The sequence below is a fragment of the Labrus bergylta genome, chromosome 13, assembly GCF_963930695.1.
Source record: "Labrus bergylta chromosome 13, fLabBer1.1, whole genome shotgun sequence".
In the NCBI taxonomy this organism is placed as follows: Eukaryota; Metazoa; Chordata; class Actinopteri; order Labriformes; family Labridae; genus Labrus; species Labrus bergylta.
In genome coordinates, this window is record NC_089207.1 from 15,484,281 (window position 1) to 15,505,269 (window position 20,989).

The following is a 20,989-nucleotide window of genomic DNA, read 5'->3' on the forward strand; positions in this document are numbered from 1 at the left end:
TGTTGTAAAAGTGTAAGTGCATCTGTCTCGTAAGAGGTAGTTGTGAGCTTCTCTCTCTTAAGTGTAACTGCATCAGTGAGCAGTCTGTGGATGTAGACTCTACAAGTCTATCCCCTGTGATATGGATAGATGTTAATAGCCAGCTGAGCTGTTGTTGTTACTAACTGCAAAAAGAAAAGAAGGTTACTTGTCTCTAATTATTTGTTTGTTTCCTATTTTTTCATTGGTAGTTAAACAGCCTTAAATTGACGGCTGGAGTGGTTACCATAGATGGGGGACGTGTTATCACATTTGTAATCAATGCAACAGAGACACTCAAACCATTTATCTTAAATACAGTGTTCTGAATCATATCTTAGTTGTATCCATACGCGTGCAACATGGAGGATTTCTTTAGAGCCTTGAGAATGTTCTGCAGGTGTTTTGTTTCAGGCTGCTTTATACCCAGACATGCAGAGCCTTACAGGCGACACCCAGGGTGGGAAAGGTTCCAATAAGGCACTTTCCTCCAGCTGCTTCTCCTGCTCTTACTCATCTGTCATAACCGCAGGAAACCCTAATGACCGAATCCGCGCTTTTATCAATTCAGATCTTAACACGTCTACAGGGACATCCCGCTGCACAGAGAGATTTGTCAAAGCAATTACACTGCAGCAGCCTTTCTTTCTCTCTTTCTCTCTCTTCCTACAGTCTTTATTAAATACCAAATACCACAAATGCAATCAAACTGGCTTTGCATTTGGATAGCTTAAAGTCCCCAGAGCCTTATCTTTGTGATAAAAATCTCATTTATTTCAGATCATATTGGAATAAAGGGAACTATGCAATCATTGATCATCCTGGCTTATTGCCTGATCTTTTACAGGGCATAAAATATTGCTTGATAAGTCCAACAGGGCAGGATAATTTAAGGAAGGAAAGATTAAGTCGTAATAGAAATAAACTTCATTTTGTTTTAGCACTTCTCAAACTGCAGTGATTACTCCATATAAATCCAGCCACAGGGATTGGTTTAATCGCAATTAAGTGGGATGATAATCAAGACACTTTGTTATTATTCTAGGTCTGTTAATTTCTCCTGACTGTTCCTCTGCTTCATATTAATTTGCTTACTCAGAAACATCAGGAATAATAATAATAATAATAATAATAATAATAATAATAGGACTGTTTGCTTAGAGGGGAACTTTTTTAATGCAACATTACAGTGAGACTTTTTCAGCACAGTTTCCTATCATGTCAGTCTGCAAGACTGAAACCAGGGATAAAAATCATCTTGTCTAACTCTGTTATAATCCATCTTTATTTGTAAAGGGCCTTTTCATATCAAATGTTATCTCAATAAACTTCACAAAACGCAGCTAAAATACCTTCCTCTTTGTTATATTATCTTCAAAGACCCAACATGTATCTGAGCAGCATTTAGCAAAGTTACAGTGACAAGGAAAAACTTCCTTTAAGAGGCAGAAACCATGAGCAAAACTGATGTTGACTGAAAATTATGTTGGAGGGGAACTGATAAATGGACAGTGAGGAATATTTCAAAGAAAAACTAGAGGGTTTGAGGTATTTTAGCCTCTTTAGGCTAAACAACAAACATTTATTTACCCCAAAATAAAAAGCAAAGCTTGAAAAACTGCAAATGTCAGCTATGGTGATTAGAAACAGACTCCACACTTTTTTAGAAGCTTCTGTGTGTTTGTGTGTCTCCTCACATCCTGAGCCCAACCAGGTCACTCCGGGCTGTATTCAGAGTCAGTATCTTAGTTGTGCTTCCACCTTCAAGAGGCAGCGACACATTGCAGTGAAGTGTGCCTATAGGACTTTAATAACAACACTAAGACTACCTGGGGGGCAGAGTGGCTTGTTAAGCTTCATAGCCATCTCAAGTCACTGCGTAACAGAGAGCATCATGCGTGTTTTCGCCTGTGTGTACGCTTTAGTGGGTTAAGTTAGAAAAGCATCAAGGGGATAAAGTGTTAATTTCAGCTTTCTGTGAGGTAAATCTTTCCTCCATATCTCTCTCTAAGTGAAATCTACCCCCTAGGTCTCCGTCTGTCTGATTAGGACTACTAAGTGTGTGTGTGTGTGTGTGTGTGAGAGAGAGAGTGTGACAGTGCTAGAGGTAAAACTGTAATACGATACAATGACAGTAGCTGATGCACTGCTGCTGGCATTCCTGTTTGCTAATTCAGACCTGAACAGCTTGCTAGACTAAAAACAATAATAATATGAATGTGCGACATCTTATAAATACAGTAGAAATCAAGAACATCCTGTGTAAATGTGTGAGTCATGACTGTCTACAATGAGTGAGAAGCTCAAGTCCCGCTGGCAGTGTTGTTGTCGGTGCCGTGTTTACAACAGGTCTGTCACTGATGGTATGTGGAATCCTCTACAGGTCGAGGTGTTCAGTCACAGCGCCAATGCAGTTCAGTATTTTCAGCTCTCACCGTTTTCGACAGCTGGTTTTTGTCACTGCACTTACACACTCCCAGTTGAAAATAGTTCAACTTTTGGAACACTGCCAGGCTTATCAATGCCACCTCTCCATCACTGACCAATCAAATCAAAAAAAAGGGGCCAGACTTCCTATGTCAACTTTGCCAAAAACACAGAGGGCAGGCCTTAGCACCCAGATTCCTTTGAGCGTACAATTTCAAGGTTGACAACTTGTTCTAATGCCAGGACAAATGTGTTCCCATGTGTTTTCATGATAAAATTTCCTTGAATGAAACATTTGTTGAATGTGCACTATAGACTTTTGGTAGAGAAATGTGAAAGTTGGAGAAATTAACAGATTCTGTGGTATATGTTCTAAACACAAACTGTCCTCAGAGGAAACTCTAGTCCCAGTAACATTGTTTGAAGATAAAATGATACACGAGAAGTTATGGTGGGGAAGCCCCCCAACAGAGAAACTGTAACTCTCCTGGTAGCTTTTAAGCTCTAAACAGTGTTTCACAGACCCATATTTTCCTTTGAATACATTTTGTGTATTCACTTCAGAAAATATAGCTAAAAATTGTTTCACTTCTCCAAATTTCACTACCAAATCTCCACAGCACCTCTTTAAACATACAGAGCCATTTAAAACAAACTTAACGTTCAAGGGAAGGGAAGCGTAAGTGCAGCATGACGACTTGGGTAACCTAGCAACATAATATACTGTTAGAAGTGCTCTGCAATTGAGATTGCTTCCAGCGCAAAAATAAAAAGAATGTGGTTAGTGGACACAGGCCCTGAGACTCTTTAAATTAGCGTTGTGGTTCGGCTACTTTTCTGAAAAGTAAAAAAATAAGACTTGGATATTTATATCATGGCTGCATTATCCAGAAGTCTAAAGGCCCAATTTAGAATCCACATTGGTTAAATTTACATACAAATATGCACCACTTAAGGAAATATGTAGTGTGGATGCTAATTGTCACTTTGTTGTGTGTCACTTCTGATTTGGAGCTGAAGAAATAAACTCTTGGTAAGGGAGACACGGTTGTGGTGTCTTTGTTTTCCACACTCTAGTCTCAAAGACCAAAACTTTCAGACATTTTCTTTAAGCACATGTTCAGATGTCTGCAAAGTGCTTCTCTTTAGATAGCTTGAACTGCAGGCAGATTGCAAGGAATATTAGCAAGGAGTACTGGAGAGGGGAAAAAGAGGCTTTTTCAGAGGACAGTGATTCTGAACGTACATGCCACAAGTGAAGAATCCCCATTTTCCATAGAGATTCAAAGGTACATCACATTCGGCTGATTTATGTCGCTCTGCTGCACTGAGAGACCAGAGAGAACACTGTGAAAGAACCAAAGAGAAGAGAAAATATATTACAACAGAGAGTATCTTGTCCCTATCAGAGAAAAAACAAGAGAGATCAAACAAGGTCAGCGATAAAGTGCTGAGGTAATTATTGTTATAGTTCATAAGTCAATTGGACACATTGATGTCTTCAAATGAGGACGGAAACAGAAATAGACTCCAAGTAATTCAACTGTTCCCTTTAATGTTTTATTTTGGATTGTTTTTTACAACTGATTTGAGTTTCAATCATTTTAGTAAGAGAACAATGACAAATGCAATTAGAAAAATAACTTTGGTACCATACTTTACTTACCGCTGAATGAGACGACGTAGTTTCTACACATTGCAAGCGATGAGCTGAGGTCCGCTTCTGAAGCAACGGCGCTCATGTATCAAAGTAAGGGGCGTGGCTTATGAGGGAGCACAGAGTGGAGGGGGTGGGTGTAGATGGAGCACTGAGGGAGTGCTACTTTCAAAATCATGCTAGTTCTCAAAAATTACCAACCCTGTCTAATGTATGCTACGTTCAAATCAACCCTTTTAGAATAATGTTCTTGTCAGGAAGGGGGGGGGGGGATTGGGACACAAGTGCAGACACAGGAGTGTCTCAAAGTTATCCCAGAAGGATAACCACAAAATCGAAATAGCGATAGATTGGAAGGGGGGGGGGGGGAAGAAACAACAAAACTGTTTAGAGCCATAACAGGCTTCCTAACCTAAATAAGGCACCGAAAAGGATTAACTAAACCACTGCTGCCAAGCAGCTGACTCAAAACAAAAATTATCCAGGAGACCCAGAAAACACGAAACAAAACGCATAGGCTGCCAGGGAGACCTTTGATAACACAAAAGACTGGAGTAGACACGAAACTATCCAGCACCCCAAGTTAAACACTGGGAGACCGGCAACGGAAATCTTATGTAGAAAGTTCTTAGTTGGTGTTTATACGTAGATACACACAACCACTCGAGAAACCACAGGGAGAACCTCTCACTACCTCTGAAGATGAGCTAATGAGTCAGCACAGAGCACTGGAGACTCAGGGTATATGAAAACTCCCCACACCTGGGCCAATCAGTCACACACACCCGATTGCAATGAGTTGATTCTCTCACCACTCTCACTGAGCAGAAAGAGTGAGTGACCTCACAGTTCTAGCAGAGGTCTCCAAATAAAGGTTTGAAGACAGATTGGGGCCATCATTTCAAGTGTCATCACCTTTTTAAGGTTAAACTGTAACAACTGAACAACCTTTTATTTAAATGGTATGTTTTTTCCCCCAAAATGTTTTATTCTGGAAACACATACTATGTTTAGTTCCCATTGTTAGTGTCTGGCCAGGTTTCAGAATAGGCTCCCTAAAAAGTATCAAATAAAACAATAAAGGGGAAAAGGAAAAAGACATAATTAGGGTGCAAACAACATCTAATGATGAAACATGCCAAAAATAAAATGCTAAAATCTACACATTGAAATAACATAACAACATTGGAGCAAGGAGGTAAGGTGTAAAGAACATGAACCATGTAGGACAGCTAAGAAGCAGCGTTTGGCAAATATTAAAAAATACATGAAACATGTAGGACAGAGTGATCTTTATATCATACTAAACATTTGTTAAGCACTGCCTATCTGGGAAATTAGGCAGTAAATTATTCTGCTGCACGCCCCATAGAACTCCTGATATACTGCTCTATACCGGACACAAAAATTTAATTTTTAAAAATCATAAATGAAATTGTTTCTGAAGCAGAGACAGAACCAAGAGAGGAGGATAGATGATTTTTCCCTTGAGTTTGCCTGCATGCTGTCTCATCTGCATCTCATCTTGAAGAAGAGGCTGCTCCACATGAATAGCACGAGGGGCTTCAAGACATGCAGTACACTGGGTACAAGAAGGAAAAGAGGGAAGAACAAGTTGCTCAACTGTAACGCTCGTATAAAATGATTGTAAATTGCTTAAATAGGCAGTAGCTGATCACAAAGAATTTAACAGTGACATCTTTCAATGCATAAAATGAGAACACTATCTGCTTTTCTGCCGCACCAAGTGGAAAGTTAAAACACCCAAAGTGCTGGGAAGATTTTTTCTCAAACTTTTCTGAGTGTGAACATCAAATAGACCAAGTTTGTACTTGAGGAAGTGAAATGTGTGGGTTTTTAAAATATGCATAAGACCTGTGTAACTTGACAGAAGCTGAATTGAGCTGTCAAAAAGGTAGGAAGAGAAAAACACAAGTCTCTTTTTCATATACACCCTGAATTTAGATGATTCATTACTAAAAAAAAAAAGAGGAGTTTAAGTTAAAGAAGTGGGTGGTTTGATGTTAGACTGTGTGACAAGATGGTGACGGTCCAAAATAATTCTGTTCAGGGGTAGAGATGAAGATTTCCTCCTCTGTGAGAAATCAGTGAGAAAATGACGACAGTGTGAGAGAGAACAGCAGAAGAGTAGGATGGAGGTTCATTGGAACATCAGATCTGGTTGCCTAATTAGTTTTAGCCTTTGACTGAAAACATCTGCCTTCCTCATGCCGGTTTGGCACTTGCAAACTGGAAGGAGTCATATAGTCTGCAATGTGTGAACAGTTTCAGGGGGTTGGATGGTTGACGGCTGAACAGACTGCCACTGCTCTTCAACTGTCTGTCCTCTTGTGTATCTGATGCCAGAACAGCTGCTACACACCAATCACACATAGATTTTATCATTAATGGTGCAGTTTTGTCACCATTAAGAGCATTTACTACTTGAGGTTAATTACATTTTTTAACTACATAGGTCATTTTATAGCTATGGCCATATAGTTTCTATCTATTATGATGACACTGTACTTGTATGTCAAATATTTGGGCAAAATCCTGACAATGAAAACAGAGCAAGTAATATGTGAGACACCAAATAGGTTGAAAACAAGACAAAAGTTTCACAATTTCTTTCATTTTGCGGGTAAATAATGTATTATAATGGGTTAGACGTGAATCAGGAAGTTCCAGGGTAGCAAATTCCTTGCACTGTGCTTGTAACAACACTAGCATGACGAGTGCTTAAGCTAGCAAGTTAATCACCAGCTGACCATTTTAGCTTTGTAAGCTTCTGTAACAATGTCCATTCAAAACATTGGAGAGAGCTGTCTCCCCATCGGCCCCTCCTCCTTTGAGTCACATCAGTTCACGTTTCTGGTCAGGGAGCTTTTTAGACGGGGTTGAATCAATATAGGCCTGCTGAGAAGTGATTCAGATAAAACCTGTTGGTGCCTGGCAAACCGAGTTGCGTCTTAAACCGTCATGTCATGCCTTAAAACCTCCTACCTTCTCTGGTCAAAACAAAAACAGACCATTCCGTACCGATTTTAATTTTTTATTCAGTTGACATCTTACATTTTGCTCCTTTAAGTTAAGAGATGCTATGTGAGTTTCTTAGCATTTATTCTCTCCGTGATGCTACAGTTGGCTCATTGGTCAACATGTTTTTGTTGTAACTATTGAGTTCGGTTGCTTCTCTAGATGTAAAACAATCTGTTGTGAGATATTTTAAGAATAATTCTCTAATCGTTATTTCATAAAAAAGGGAGGGCTTAGCCCTGCTAGCCCATAAGCCTGAGAATTATACTGTTTAGAGTTCTTATTTGTTAAATGTCGCAGTTATATTTGAGTTGAAGTTTACTGATAAAATAGTTTTTGTGTCATTTTACTCCAATGTAGTTGGGCTGAGTCCTCCTTTCAAAAATATTTCTTGCCAGAGCTCATAGAGGACATAGATGATGGAAGTCCTTTGCTAAGCCAAATAAAACATTGAAGGGAAGTAAAACAATTATTTGTAACATATTGAAAGTCAGCACGAACTTATGGAACGCTTCATTTAATAAAGGTGATGTTGCATTTTGCATTTTGCATTTTGCATTTCATAAAATAATAATAATAAATAATAAATAATAAATAATAAATAATACATAATAATAATAATAATCATAAAATGCATTTTATGATTATTGTCAGTCACCTAGCAAAGCTATCATAATAATTGACAGACACCATCTGCTATTCTGCTGTCACCCCCATAACCTTGCAGGCTTTAACTTTAAATCAAGTCTCCCCTTTACACCTCAATGCTTCAAATGAATCCCTCTGACCTTTATTGCTGATTGTGAGCTGTCCCCTCGGACTCACCGGCTGACGCAAGAGATCAGCCTCTGACAGACACCAGAGAAATCTGAAGGATTTGAGTGTGTTCTTGGGGAATCACGGTGGAACTGTAAACCTAAGCGTAAGGAGTGGTACAGTTTAAGGGAATTTGAAGTAAGACGTGCTTATTATCTGCACTTTACTGTGCATGCTGCTGTTATATTTAGCTAATTGAAGCTCAGAGTCGAACCCTCAGTATAATTATATGACATTTTTAATCTGTGGCCTATCTTATTAGAGGTGTTGGAGTTCATTGCAGAGAAGCTGTTTGATATATTCAGCAGGGATAAAGGGATTAGGAGCAACTGTTGGTGTATGTATGTAAAATAATTCAGCATCCTCTTTTGTAACTGTTTTGTCCTTATGCACTTGTTTCCTGTCATAGAGGACTTAACGGCCTCTTGCAGAAGCCATGACTAAAACTTTTTAAAAACACCCCCAATCTGCATCATCAAGCCATCATCAAGCAGTGACATGAAAGAAGCATTTTTCTCTTAGGAGCTTGTTTATGCTGCCAACTCCTGCTGCTGTGTGTGTTCCTGAACGATGCTGCCGAGATACACTTTAAAATTCACAAAAAAAAAACAACTCCTAACTTATATGAATTGCATGAGACAGTTAAGTAATATATTTGTATTCATGCTTTTCTGTCATTGCTGTTGGTTATGTCTGGTTTATACTCAGAGGAATAAAAACATTTTTTTAAGTTTTCTCAGCTGTGTCTGTAATTTTCATATCTGATGAAGAAATTAAGGTTAAAATAATTCAAAACTTGTTTAAAAAAATGTTTTTAATGAGTAATCTAATGCGGATCAGCTTTGTGAATTGTGATGATTTTGATCTGAAATTCATTGCGTTATTTTAAGTTTCAATTTCACATTCATTGTCATTTAATTCCTTATAGACCAAGCTGCAAAACAAATTGTCCAAGTTCATGGAGTACCTCAGCCGCCATCAGAGGAGAATAAAAACAAATGTGTAACATTTTTTTCTTGAAAGGAACTGACCCATGAGCTAAAATTAAAATCTCAGATTATTCCCATACTAGACTCAATTTACAATTTAAAATTTTCAAATTAATGAATTGTTTCTTCAATTATTAACTGTGAATGACAGACATTACTAAAAACAATTCATTTTATCAATACCATTAAGCTGAAGCAAACTGAATTTACTTTTGAGGATTAATAAGGTAATCAGAATTTCTCTTTAAGTGTTAACCTTTCAAATTGAGTTTCAAAGTGCACTTTGGGGAGATTATTATTATTATTTACAGAGATTATATCGCACGCTGCAAATTTTGAGGCTATTGTCCTCTTCACAGCGGCCGTGGGTTCTAATCTCAACTCGGCCCTTAGCTGCATGTCATCCCTCACTTTCTCCTCCCAACATTTCCTGTTTCTCTTCAGCTGTCATCTCTAATAAAGGCAAAATGCCCCAAAAGATGTCTTTAAAAAAAGTGCACTATGCAGTTAGGGTACAGCAAGAGTACAGATGAAGCAGAGCAACTTCAGCAAAATACTTGTGACAAGGCTGCCCCAGGTATCAGCCACTCTGTAAGAATTAAACTGGGGGGGTGAACAACGTGAAGGGAGGGATGGAGGAAGTTGAAGAGAAAATCTCGATTTATTTGATTTCATTAAATTTAAATTTTTCCACAAACCCAATTTATTAATAAAATCGAGTTATTGTCCAGTCCTACTTTTACATTATTCTATTAGTATTCATTGATGGAGAGTTGGTGTTCAAGAATACAAAAAAAGTTAAATACAACGGAGTCAAAAGTGCGCTGTGAGGTGTCATTCAGTTGTGCTGAGTCATCTTCATTCAGACCTTCATTTGGTCTGACTGTAACCTGCTGCACGGCAGTTTCATCATTATCTCCGTAATCACTATTGTTTCTAAAATCTGTTACTTTTATTTCTGAGAATCTCAACAAGTAACACATCAAAAGTCGTTTAGCAAGATTTTAAAATATATTGAAATGTATGAGCATAAATGTCCCTAATAGTTGAGTATGGACAGTTAAGTCTTGTGGCATTCAACATTGGAGTTTTTGTAAGATTTGCGTGTTGACTGGAAGGTGTCTGGAGTCACATCTGTGTAGCTCTAATCTGCACATAAACACACAGAACAGACCGCACACAGTAAATACAAACACCTGGAAGCTGCTTCTTTCCTTCATCTTTCCTCTGACATATTGTTATTTATCAATAAGCTGATTAAAAAAGCTGGCTCTGTGATTGGCATTAGCCCAGACTCACTTGAGATCACTGTTCATAAGAGAATGAGGGCCAAACTAAAAACTGTTTTGATCTTTGAAGGCAATCCTCTACATGGGGTTTTTAACGGACTCCGAAGCTCCTTCAGTGAGTGATTAGTGACGCCAAAATGTTCTACTGAACGTCTCAGAAGGGCCTTTGTTCCTGTCCGATATTTTAATGAACATTTTTAGTTGTGTTTCTGACTCATGGCTGTACATGATTATTCAAATGGTTTCAGTGGTGTTTGTTATTTATTTACTTGTTGTGTACTGTGATGTCCTGTCAATATTGTTTGTTGTGTGTATGAATTGACCAGGTGACGAATGAGTTTCCCCCCTGGGGATCAATAACGTTTTCTAATCTAATCTATTTCCTGCCAGAATAAACAAATGAAAAGAGTCCACACAGAGAAATCGTCTCAGAAATTAGATACTTCTATGCAACTCTCTGCCTCGCTCTAAGGGCTCTTGTAGTTTTCTTCATGATTTTTCTACATTGCTTTTGGATGATGATGATGATGAGGCAGATACATAAACAGAAAGTCACATTCTGTCTCTCTTGCATTCAAACACACACTCATTTAAACTTAGACAACACACAAACACTTGTGAAGTACACAGAACTCCCTGCAGCTATTTGCTTGATAGAGACAGCAGTGCATTCTGGGGGGAAAGCCCCAAAGAAAGCAGGGTCAAAGGTCATCCCTTGTCTGCTTACAAACACTTTTGACGGCAAGTATATCCTCTTGTTCTTGTATAATATGTAACCAGACAAATTGACCAAGACTGTTTGTATTTACTTAAGTAGTTTTAGCTCATGGGCCAAGTCAGGTTAAGTCAAGTCAAGTTCATTTAACCCAGTGTGACAAACTCCAAAGTGTCTCCTTGGGCGTAACTCCAAATCACAAAACCTGTTGAAAGAAGTCAGGCCCTGTGAGAGGATGTTTGGAAACAAGAGCTTCACCCATTGGTCAGAAGGTTTCACGTGACAAATTAGAAACATTATATAATTATGACATCATATTCTTCAAAGAGTGTAATGTAAGGATGAAAACAGTTCTATGAATATGTCAAGTAGTAGTTCAAATCCAAAGCCAGTGTGAGAGGAACGGTCTTAGACGGGGTCTTCATGAGCTTTTTATCAAATCCAACTCTAATATTAAATCTCTTACAACTTGTATTTCTGATATATGAAGTTAGAAAAAGTCCAAGCACTTAATGTAGCATCCTCTGCCATCAGTGTGTGAATGTGACATATTTAAGATCTTTGAGTGTTCAGAAATCATTATCTTAGTCCATTTGAATCAGGGACGGTGTACAAAAAAAAACATTAATCTCAGAAGAAAAGAGATGCTTTGTACCAGATTTAGCTAGCTAGCTAATTTCCATCTGTTGTCCCTGGGCAGAATCTTGAAGTCTTGAATCACATCATTTCTTAAAGACGGGGCTCTTCGAGGATAAGGGTTTAGGGACACATCTCTGACAGCACACAGCCCCAGAGTTAAAGTCAGGTTGAAAGGTGTCCACACTGCATTATTTGTAGTTTCAGCTCCTGACTGATAAATAGGAGAAAAAAAATTTGGAAAATCATGACCTTTCCCTCCAGTATGGTATTGATTTGACAAGAACAGAAATTTTTAAGAGAAGGGAGAAGATAAGCCATGTTTAGGGGTTAAAGAACAATTCATCACAGATGGTTTGGAATAAGTCATTATAACCTTTTGAAAAGTTACAGGAGGAAAGATAAGATAAGATAATAATGTTTCCATCTGGCTTCAGTAAGATAAGTGTGCAGTCTTTACACTATCAGGGTCCACAAATATCTCCTGCTCTAAACGTACTGATCTGTTATGATTGGGTTTGAAGAGAACCTCATGGGAAGCCTCTGGCGCTGATGCTTCTATCCTCCCATGTCTTGCTCTGGCAGCCCATATTTATTAAAAACAGTCAGATAAGACTACTGGAGAAGTTAGAGTAAATATTAAGGATGTAAAACAGCGCTCTGCACCCAATAAGGAAACCTGTTGCCTTGTGTTCCTTCGGCTTTCTGACAGCCAACATGCAAGCAACGGATCTAAAATTAGCCAAGTTCAGTTTATCACCCCATGGTTTCATTGTTACAATATGCAGAGCTGACGGGTTGAAGATCAAAAAACTGAGGATGTCATCCTCGTGAAAGGGGCCAAAGATCATATAATACCATATTGAGTGTTTCAAGTCAATCAACAACAAACTGTTATGACAGTTACGTTGAACAACACAATGTCAGAAAGAAATTCTTGACATGAAATTGAACCTGCAGTGAAATAAACAGCTCCTCCCTCAGTTTCTGTCACTTGGTCTTTTAAAAACACACAGCCTTGATCTTGATCTGTGATGGCAGGGTTTGATCAGAGCTCTGAACCCTTGAACCCTTCATTTTATACAGCTTCCTTCCACCATGGTAAAATTGAGACATCGATTTGGTAAATGGTGAATGGACTTGAGCTTGTATAGTGCTACTTTCTCTTCTGACTACTCAAAGAGCTTTTACACTACCTACAGAAGGTCACACCTACACACACACTGATGGCAGGGCCTGCTGTATAAAGCGTCCAACAGTTTGTAATGCATTCATAACCCTCTTTACAAAGGACACATCTTACATGTGGCCGCAGGAGCTGGGGATCAAACCCCCGACCTTCTGGTTGAGAGACGACCAACTCCCCCATGCTCCATTCTACACTGCAACACACAGGCTTAAACATAGACACATACAGTTGCACACATTACAACACTGATGTTATTGTTTCTGAATTAGCTAAAAATATCCAAAGAGAAACAGAGATAGAGACGTTTGAGACGATGAAAAAGAAGGAATAAAGATGAAACCAAACCTTTTGTATCTTAATGAGAAACAGCATATTGTAAATACAAACAGAGAGGGCGGGAGAAAGAGAAATAGTGAGGAATCTTTGAAAATGCTTTATATATTGTATTTTGATCTCTTAAATTTGCTTTCACCATGTGTGTTTTCGTTGAAGAAGATGTCATTGTAAAAATGTTTGTTTTGGGGGAAAGCTGTTGGAAAGTAATGTATTTTTAGTTTTTGACAAATGGCTGTGTGAAATGTGAACCATGATTATGATTTTTATTTAATTTTATATTTAGTATTTTGAGTAAGTGAGGCTCCCTGATGAAATGAAAAGTCGATTTACTATGAGTTAGAGAAGGTCTTAAAGTTTTGTCTGATATGAAGGTGGCTGTGTTGTCCCTGGTAGAGTGACAGCTCAGAGTTTGACTGAGCTCCTCAGAAACGCTGGTCATTTTGGTGTTCTTCCTGCAGTTTCCAGAATGTTCTCTGTCATTCACAAGAAGCAGTTATACAACCCTCTTCAGCTCAAGTTGAAACTCAATCCATTTTTATGTACTTACATTTATGTGTTGAACAAATGTTATCTCAAGACACTTTACAAAAAGAGCTGATCTAGACCATACAGTACTCATTGTTATATTATCTACAAAGACCCAACAAGAGCACAGCACCAAGAAACATTTAGCAAAGTTACAGTGGCAAGAAAAAAACCTCCTTTTAACAGGCAGAAACGTCCAGCAGAACCAGACTCATATTGAACATCCGTCTGCCCCAACTGTGTTCGGCTTGGATAGCCCATTGAGGGAGATACAGAAAGAAAAAAGTAACAACAACAATGAATAAAACAGATTTGTCACTACAATGGATAATGGTAAAAGTATGGGTAGCATTAGGAGAAACAACAACGTATGATAAAGACAGATCATTCTGATATAAACATTAGTAAATGTAATGGCAATAGATTGGGGTGAACTGATGATGTAAATGCTTGCAGTTGAAGTCAAGCAGCTCTAAGGTGAATGTAATTATATGTATGCATACAGTTTATGTAAATACTGTAAAAAAAACTTTTAAATTAATTATCTGTTACATAATAGTATATATTTCATCTATTCATTTTTGCACTACTAACAACTGCCCTTTTATCTTATTTAGCTCCCCTTAATGGCAGTCATGGAACAAGATTTTTGATTATTAAGTATTAGATCCACTTATTTTGTTAATGTATTAAAAAACAGTTAGAGATCCAGAGAAATAATTAGATCACAGTATTCATTAAATGAATATGCTACATGCTATACAGTGATGTCATTTTCTGGTACATTGGCAAAGAATTTCAAACATCAACCGTTTGTTTTGCTCAGGGAATTTGTTTTGGAGGCTCTTGTTCGGCAATGTTACCCTCACATTGTGGTAGCAGATGGAGTTTTAGTGTCATGTCCCACAGATGGGGAAACATCTTTTTACAATAAGAGATGGTCAAATTTAAGGTCATAGCTGCTTTTAAATTTAAGTAGTTTCCTGTACTTTCACCCCATCATAGCCTTTGACTAGGCCATAGAGGGAAACACACACGCCAAGCTCATACACACACACACACGCAATGAAAACAGAAACAAATGTGTTACTAATCTACACTTCTCTTTCCTTCCTTTCTCTCAGCAGTGTCTCAGTGTGTGTCAGTACTGAGCTGTGGACCCCACTACGAATATGCCATCGAGGAGTTCTGTCTGGCAAAATTCAAACTGGACATGCAGGAGCTGGACCAGAGACAGTGGTGCAGCTGGGAGGACACAGTCGAGTGAGTTGGGTGGAAGTCAGATCTCTGTGTATTTTAGTTGTCTCATACACGTCTGGTATACACACACACAGTCGATAACCCTCTCGCTCTCTTGCACACAAACTCCACTGATCAAGACCTCAACCAGCAACCTAAATTGCAAAAAAAGTATTCCCTGGCAGCTGGAGGGCCGCAGCTATTTCCTGCCAATGTTTCCGTCGCTCATATCTGTGGCGATAGGAGGGGGAAAACACATGAACAGGCTGCTGTTGCCACAGTGCTTTCAAATGTTGTCTGACAGTGTGCAAAGTTGCAATCAGGAAAGAAAGCCCTGAAGTTGAGGATACAGCTCTTGGTTCTGCTCTCACTGTGCGGAGTGTATGCAGTCATTGGAGCAAAATATCAAACATGCCAGAAAATCAACCTTCTGGTCGGGAGCGGCAGACTGGGCCATGATCATCCATCATCGCTCCCTGCACACTGCATGACTAAATATGCGTGATTGGGCTGAAATACGGCCCAGTTTAAAAATCAGTTGTGTGACTCGAAAATCACAGGCACACGTCATTCTACTTAATGAGAGGCTCTGCTGAAGCAATCCCTTGGCAAGCTATCGAACAAAGCTGAGCTGCGTGACTTTTTGAGATAAAAAGTGGCATAAACCCTACAGCAATGTGAAAGACTGGCAAAGAGCATGCGAAGATACATGAAAGATGTACTATCAAATCAGGGTTATTATAGGAAATATTGATTGCTCACTTCTACCTCAGTTAAGCATTAGCATTCAAATACTGCAATGCTATGATTTCTTAAAAAGTTGTCCTTTCTCTGCAAATATGACTTAAATGAGAATATTTTATTTGGAAGTTTACTCAAAAACAAGCCTACAACTGTTACAACCAGAGAAAAAATAATAGTTGAAGTGGTCTCTTTATTTTTACAGAGCTTTATTATACAAATCCAGCTTGTTTGATCAGTGTATATGTAAAAGTTTATTATTATTTATTCAGGAAAACAGCAGTATATGTGTCAATTTCCAGCCTATCTGTAGAATCATCCCAATATTTTGGTCAACCTCCAATAGCTGATTAGATACTGGGTGAGAGACAAAACAGAAAGACAGTGAGTGGAAAGAACAGAGAGAGATTAAAGGGATATGCAGAAACAGAGAACAAAAGCTGAATGCTATCTTTTGTTCATGTACAAATATTATCCTAGCATTTACCGTGAAAGTTGTCTGATGCCACAGACTTCCACAATTACTCTGTTTGAGTGCCAATTATTGTTGTTGTTATGTATAATTAACTAAATATCAATACGGGTCCCTGTTTGACAGTAAATCAACAATTATCCTTCAAACTGTTTTGTATTAAAGCAATAAAATCCCAATTAATATTTGGGTTTAATTTAATGCTGCCTTTTGAGCAGTCTTGGAGAGGGAACCCAATTAAGCAAGTTCTTCTTTAGAATGGGGTGTTCTCATGAGCAGCACTGCCTCTGCTCTAATTGGAGTAACCAGCTGATGCTCTTGAAACCCTTTCAGAGATTTTGGGGCTTTAGCCAAATATGTCAACAGTTGGTTTGGAACAAAACAAGCCGCAAGGTTCATTTGGGTAATGGTGCCAAGTTTGCTGAACTACGTAAGGCCTTTAATGGTCATTCACTCAGAACTTTGCACTTGGTAGCTTTAATGTGAATTATCTAATGTTACTCTTAAGTGGATAAAATCATACCCAGCAGACTGGTGTGTTTGTGTTTGGGTAAGAGCATGTGTTGCCATTATCTTGCAAGAGTTTCACAAGGCTCTATGTTTGGCCCTCAATTATTCATTTGCACATACAATGTGGAAATTGTAACGTATGCAGATGACACTTTCTTATTCACCCAGGTTACATGTTCTTTGTTTCTCCAACTTGACTATACTCTTCAATAATGAATTTGAAATTAATTAAACTTTTCTTGGTAAACACATGATATGAAGGTTTAAACATTTAGATATGTTAAAGCCTTGACAAGGTCAAAAAGTTCCAGCAACACTTTTAGTATGAAGATCAACTTTATTATCAAATTAGAATGACGCATGTTAATTAAATTGATCTTCATACTACAAGGTTTGCTGGATCTTTTTGACCTCTTCAAGCCTTTCACTCTTCTTGCACCTTGTTAGTTGGTGAAGTTGTGCCAAAATATCCCACTCTGATTTGCTAAAGCCTAACATCAATAGTCTGTTATTATTTCATGCTTGGTTTTTATTATCTATCTATTTGTCAAAACAGCATTGTACTATAAAAAAATGATGATTTTACTATTACAAATTCTGAAATAAATTAGACAAACAGATTAATAACTTATGAAATTACTATATTTGGAGGTGAAACTATAAAAGAGCAGTCAGAAATATTATTATTTCTTACATGCACACAGGCGTACTTCAGCAAGAATCACTTTTGTTAAGACATCTGTCATTTGTAGCCAATGACTGCACATTTAGAGCCCTAAAAGAAAGAAAATAGAAGTAAGGTTTATTCTGGGAGAAAAGATCCCTTGTCAACAAACAGAAACTTCACCAATACCAAAATAGTTTAAATAAAAAAATGGTTGTTGGAATGAGCTGATATTATCAGAATAAAGTGTTCACTGGTAGAGGTTGAACAGCCTCATTGCTCACCTGTAATTATATAATAGGACTCGCAGTGTGCGTCTACTCTGCTGTGATGACAAAGTGATGTCACAGCATGATTAAATATACAATACAGATAGCCTGTGATAAAAGCATCACTTCCGTGCTCTGCCTGAAGATCTTAGCAAATATATCGGTAAGTAAAATGGTATTACAGCTTAAGATGATTGCCAGGACTAACAAATTTAGGAAGGTGGAGCCATACATACACTGTAACATAATTGCCTCTTTAGCTTCAGGGATATTAGAAACACTCAGCTAGGACATTCAGGACAGCAATTAGGTTTTTGTATTACAATAACTGTATGTCATGTTGGTCTCTCACAGCAAGCTAAACAGCCTTTAAACCAATTAGGCTGTGAAAAGCTGGTAGAGGATATCATCGCTCTATATTTAGAAAAAGTAACATGCTGAGGCTTTATAGCTCCATTTTTAATAAGATGTCCGTCTGGTGTATAAATTAGTAACTAAACTGCTCCTTGTCTTTTAAAAGTGTTGTTTAAATGTACTTTGAGACTGTGAACCCGGCTGCAGGGTCAGCTGCAAGATAACTTCTATCTCTTTACTTAAAACTGTGAAGAACACAATATAAGCATGTCTCATAATGTTTTCCCACATTGCCATTATAAATAATTCCACGTCCCACCATTTGAAATGACATATTCCTGTATTCTTAGACTCTTATTTCTGCAGCATGTTTTATCATCTGTAGGAATTTTTTTCAAACTTTCATATGAAATATATTGCACCTTATTTTCTGCATTCTCTGTAATGTGCGTTGTTTGTTTCTATCCAAAAAAAAGACTCATGCTTTGTAGTGAGTTTAAAGCATTTCCTCGTATTGCTTGAGATTGGAGCCTTTTTGTTCTAGGTCCCTGAAAAATTCAATTATAAAGACGTTGCTTTCTGAGTGATGGAAGAACGCCGTAGTTGCTTTGCTACGTTTCCCAAAACACAGCATTTGGCCTATTGTTTGTAGACAGCAATTTAATCTGTAAACAAAGCAGTATTTTGTCTCAAACCTTCTAACAGAAAATAGATTAAAGCAGGAAAAAAACAGAACAAGAGCAATATAAAGCATTACATTTCTTTTAAAAGGTTAAGCTAAAGTAGTTGCTCCCCCTTGAATGGAAAGCTATATCAAGATGCCACAGAGGAAAACAAAAACTGTTAATTTGGTGTTTGTGTACATGTTTGTATTTCCTGTGTTGCATTCTCTGTATCCTTTATACTTTATTATGATTAACACCAAATTAGGGTTTAGGCACACACAAACTCTGCATGCACACAGCCAGGTCTGTGACCACTGATGGTGATATCAGACAGAACTTAATTACAGATAAGTCATGGAAACAAGAAAGCTGACAGAAAAGTGGCAGCATGGCGTCCCTCAGGTCACATGGCATTACACGTATTGTGATGTGACTATTGAACATGCACACGTCACATGTTAAAAGTGATATATGGTTCAGTCCTAGCCTACCCTGATAAAAATATTACTATTTGTTTAGACCGACTAATTCCAGTACAGACTTGCATGGTTGTTTGTTTGAATAGCTTCAATGTTAGAATTTCAAAACTTATCATGTCTTCATGCGCTCAAATACAATCTTTATTCTTTATAATAGTGAGTTTAAATGTAACACTATAGATCACCAAAGTGCATTTCAGTTTTCATACCATGGTGCACGATTCAACTGTATCTCACTGCAAAACCACAACAAATGCATTTATTAATCTCAGTCCAGCTAAAGGGGAAGCTTCTTACCAGAACAAACAATTTGCAGGCAATATGCGTGACTCGAAGTCATAAGCTTCAATATCATCATACAACCAATGAATACTAATGCATCCTGACAATGTTTACCACTTAATGTGTAAAGAAGATATGCCGTCAGGATAATTACTTCCAGCAACTCTGCTGCCCTGGAGACTACAGAGCAACATAAAGGGCAGCAACCTGACTGCGTCTGAAAAGCTTTTAGAAAACCTCAGCAGCCTTTTTACCTTCACAGAGAATAGAAAAAAAACATTGGAGAAAGGTAAAAAAGAAAACTTCAGTGACATCTAAAGCACATTCAGTAACATTCACAACATGCAGAACTGTAGAAGGAACGAGAGCTAGAAATACACAATATTCTTTCAACTGTCACTGAAAAGAGGAAGTGAATGGGGCCTCGGAAACGCCTCTAATGGCTAATAAACCAGCTGTGTGCATGAATTTGATGGCGGCTTTGGTTGCTTGATAATTTGGAGACACTTTTGTTCCAATTGATCATCTCGTTCAGCGAGCACTCAGGTATGTACACGATTCATAGCAGATGGAAAAGAAGGACAGGTCTGCTGATGCAGATGGAAGGCAGATGGAAATGCAGACGTTGAGCTTTAGACAGGATAGTAACTTGGTTCAATTTGAATAATTTCCCCAATGTTGCTTCAGCAATGAAAGCACTCAGGATCTGCATTTTTATCACTCATCTGACACTTGTCAACAGAAACAAAGCAACACAGTTGTGGATGAGGAAGGCGTGGGGTTGGGTAACTAATTTGAAAGTAACTCAAAAACATTTGATAGTCGATGTATCTAATGTGTTGTACAACCAAAATGGTAAGGTTGACCCAAGCAGCTACCTCAAGTGTTGAAAAATGAAGCCATTGTGGAAAATGCAGCCCTGAAGATCCTGAACAAGCAGGGGACATCTATAAAAGTATAAATAATGTTTTTAATAAAGTGGCCTTTCAAGATGAGTAGATGGAATTCTCCTCTATCTCAGCCTATGTGTGGGTGGATAGGGTTGTGTGTTTGATTGACAGCTGCTCAAGAAAAAGCATTAAGGCACGCTGAAACCAAACTTTGCTCATGACTGAAGCCTATACAGCATATACGGACAGAGCCTATTTGCTCGTTCAGAAAGACATGACGATGTAAAGCAAGAAACATGGCCTTTCTTGCAGATAAGAGACGGACATTAAAGCTTATGTGGGTGGCAGTTCAAAGTCTGCATTTATTTTTGTGTTGTCTTTCTGTTAAGGAAAAAAACCCAGCTTTGTTCTGATGTGGACAGGCAGGAGGGGGTGTCATGAAAAGTTGAATCCCTCTGGGATTATTGTTCCCATAGAACGACGAATAAGTCTTTTTATGAAGCTGATCTGTAGAAGAATCAGAAACCAACATGCATTTTCACTTCGACTTCAGTTTTGACACGTTCCAAAGCCCCTTTGATCCTGGCCGTTTTCTTTTAAATCGATCATGGCTACATCACTCCATTCAGCCATGCTCAGCCAGTTTCTTAGAGTTGTCAAGTTTTCATGCTTATGTCTACAAATCTGACTCTAGCCCCCAGACCTTGTCAAGTAAAGCATGATAAGGCTAACAATGGTTTTATGGAGGGTGCATGTTACACTTTTAGTCAGAGAAAAAAAACTGGAGC

General features: G+C 38.2%; 1 protein-coding gene across 2 annotated transcripts in view; it reads left to right on the forward strand.

The window, feature by feature from the left end:
• The window catches only part of ramp1 (receptor activity modifying protein 1), a 67,412-nt gene that overhangs the window by 26,026 nt on the left and 20,397 nt on the right, over window positions 1-20,989 (forward strand). The window contains exon 2 of one of the 2 annotated variants that reach the window (XM_065962443.1): window positions 14,764-14,899. In XM_065962443.1, the coding sequence (XP_065818515.1) occupies window positions 14,764-14,899 (136 nt within the window). Of the gene's footprint in view, window positions 1-14,760; window positions 14,900-20,989 lie in introns of both variants that reach the window. The other variant, XM_065962441.1, reaches the window with a different exon arrangement.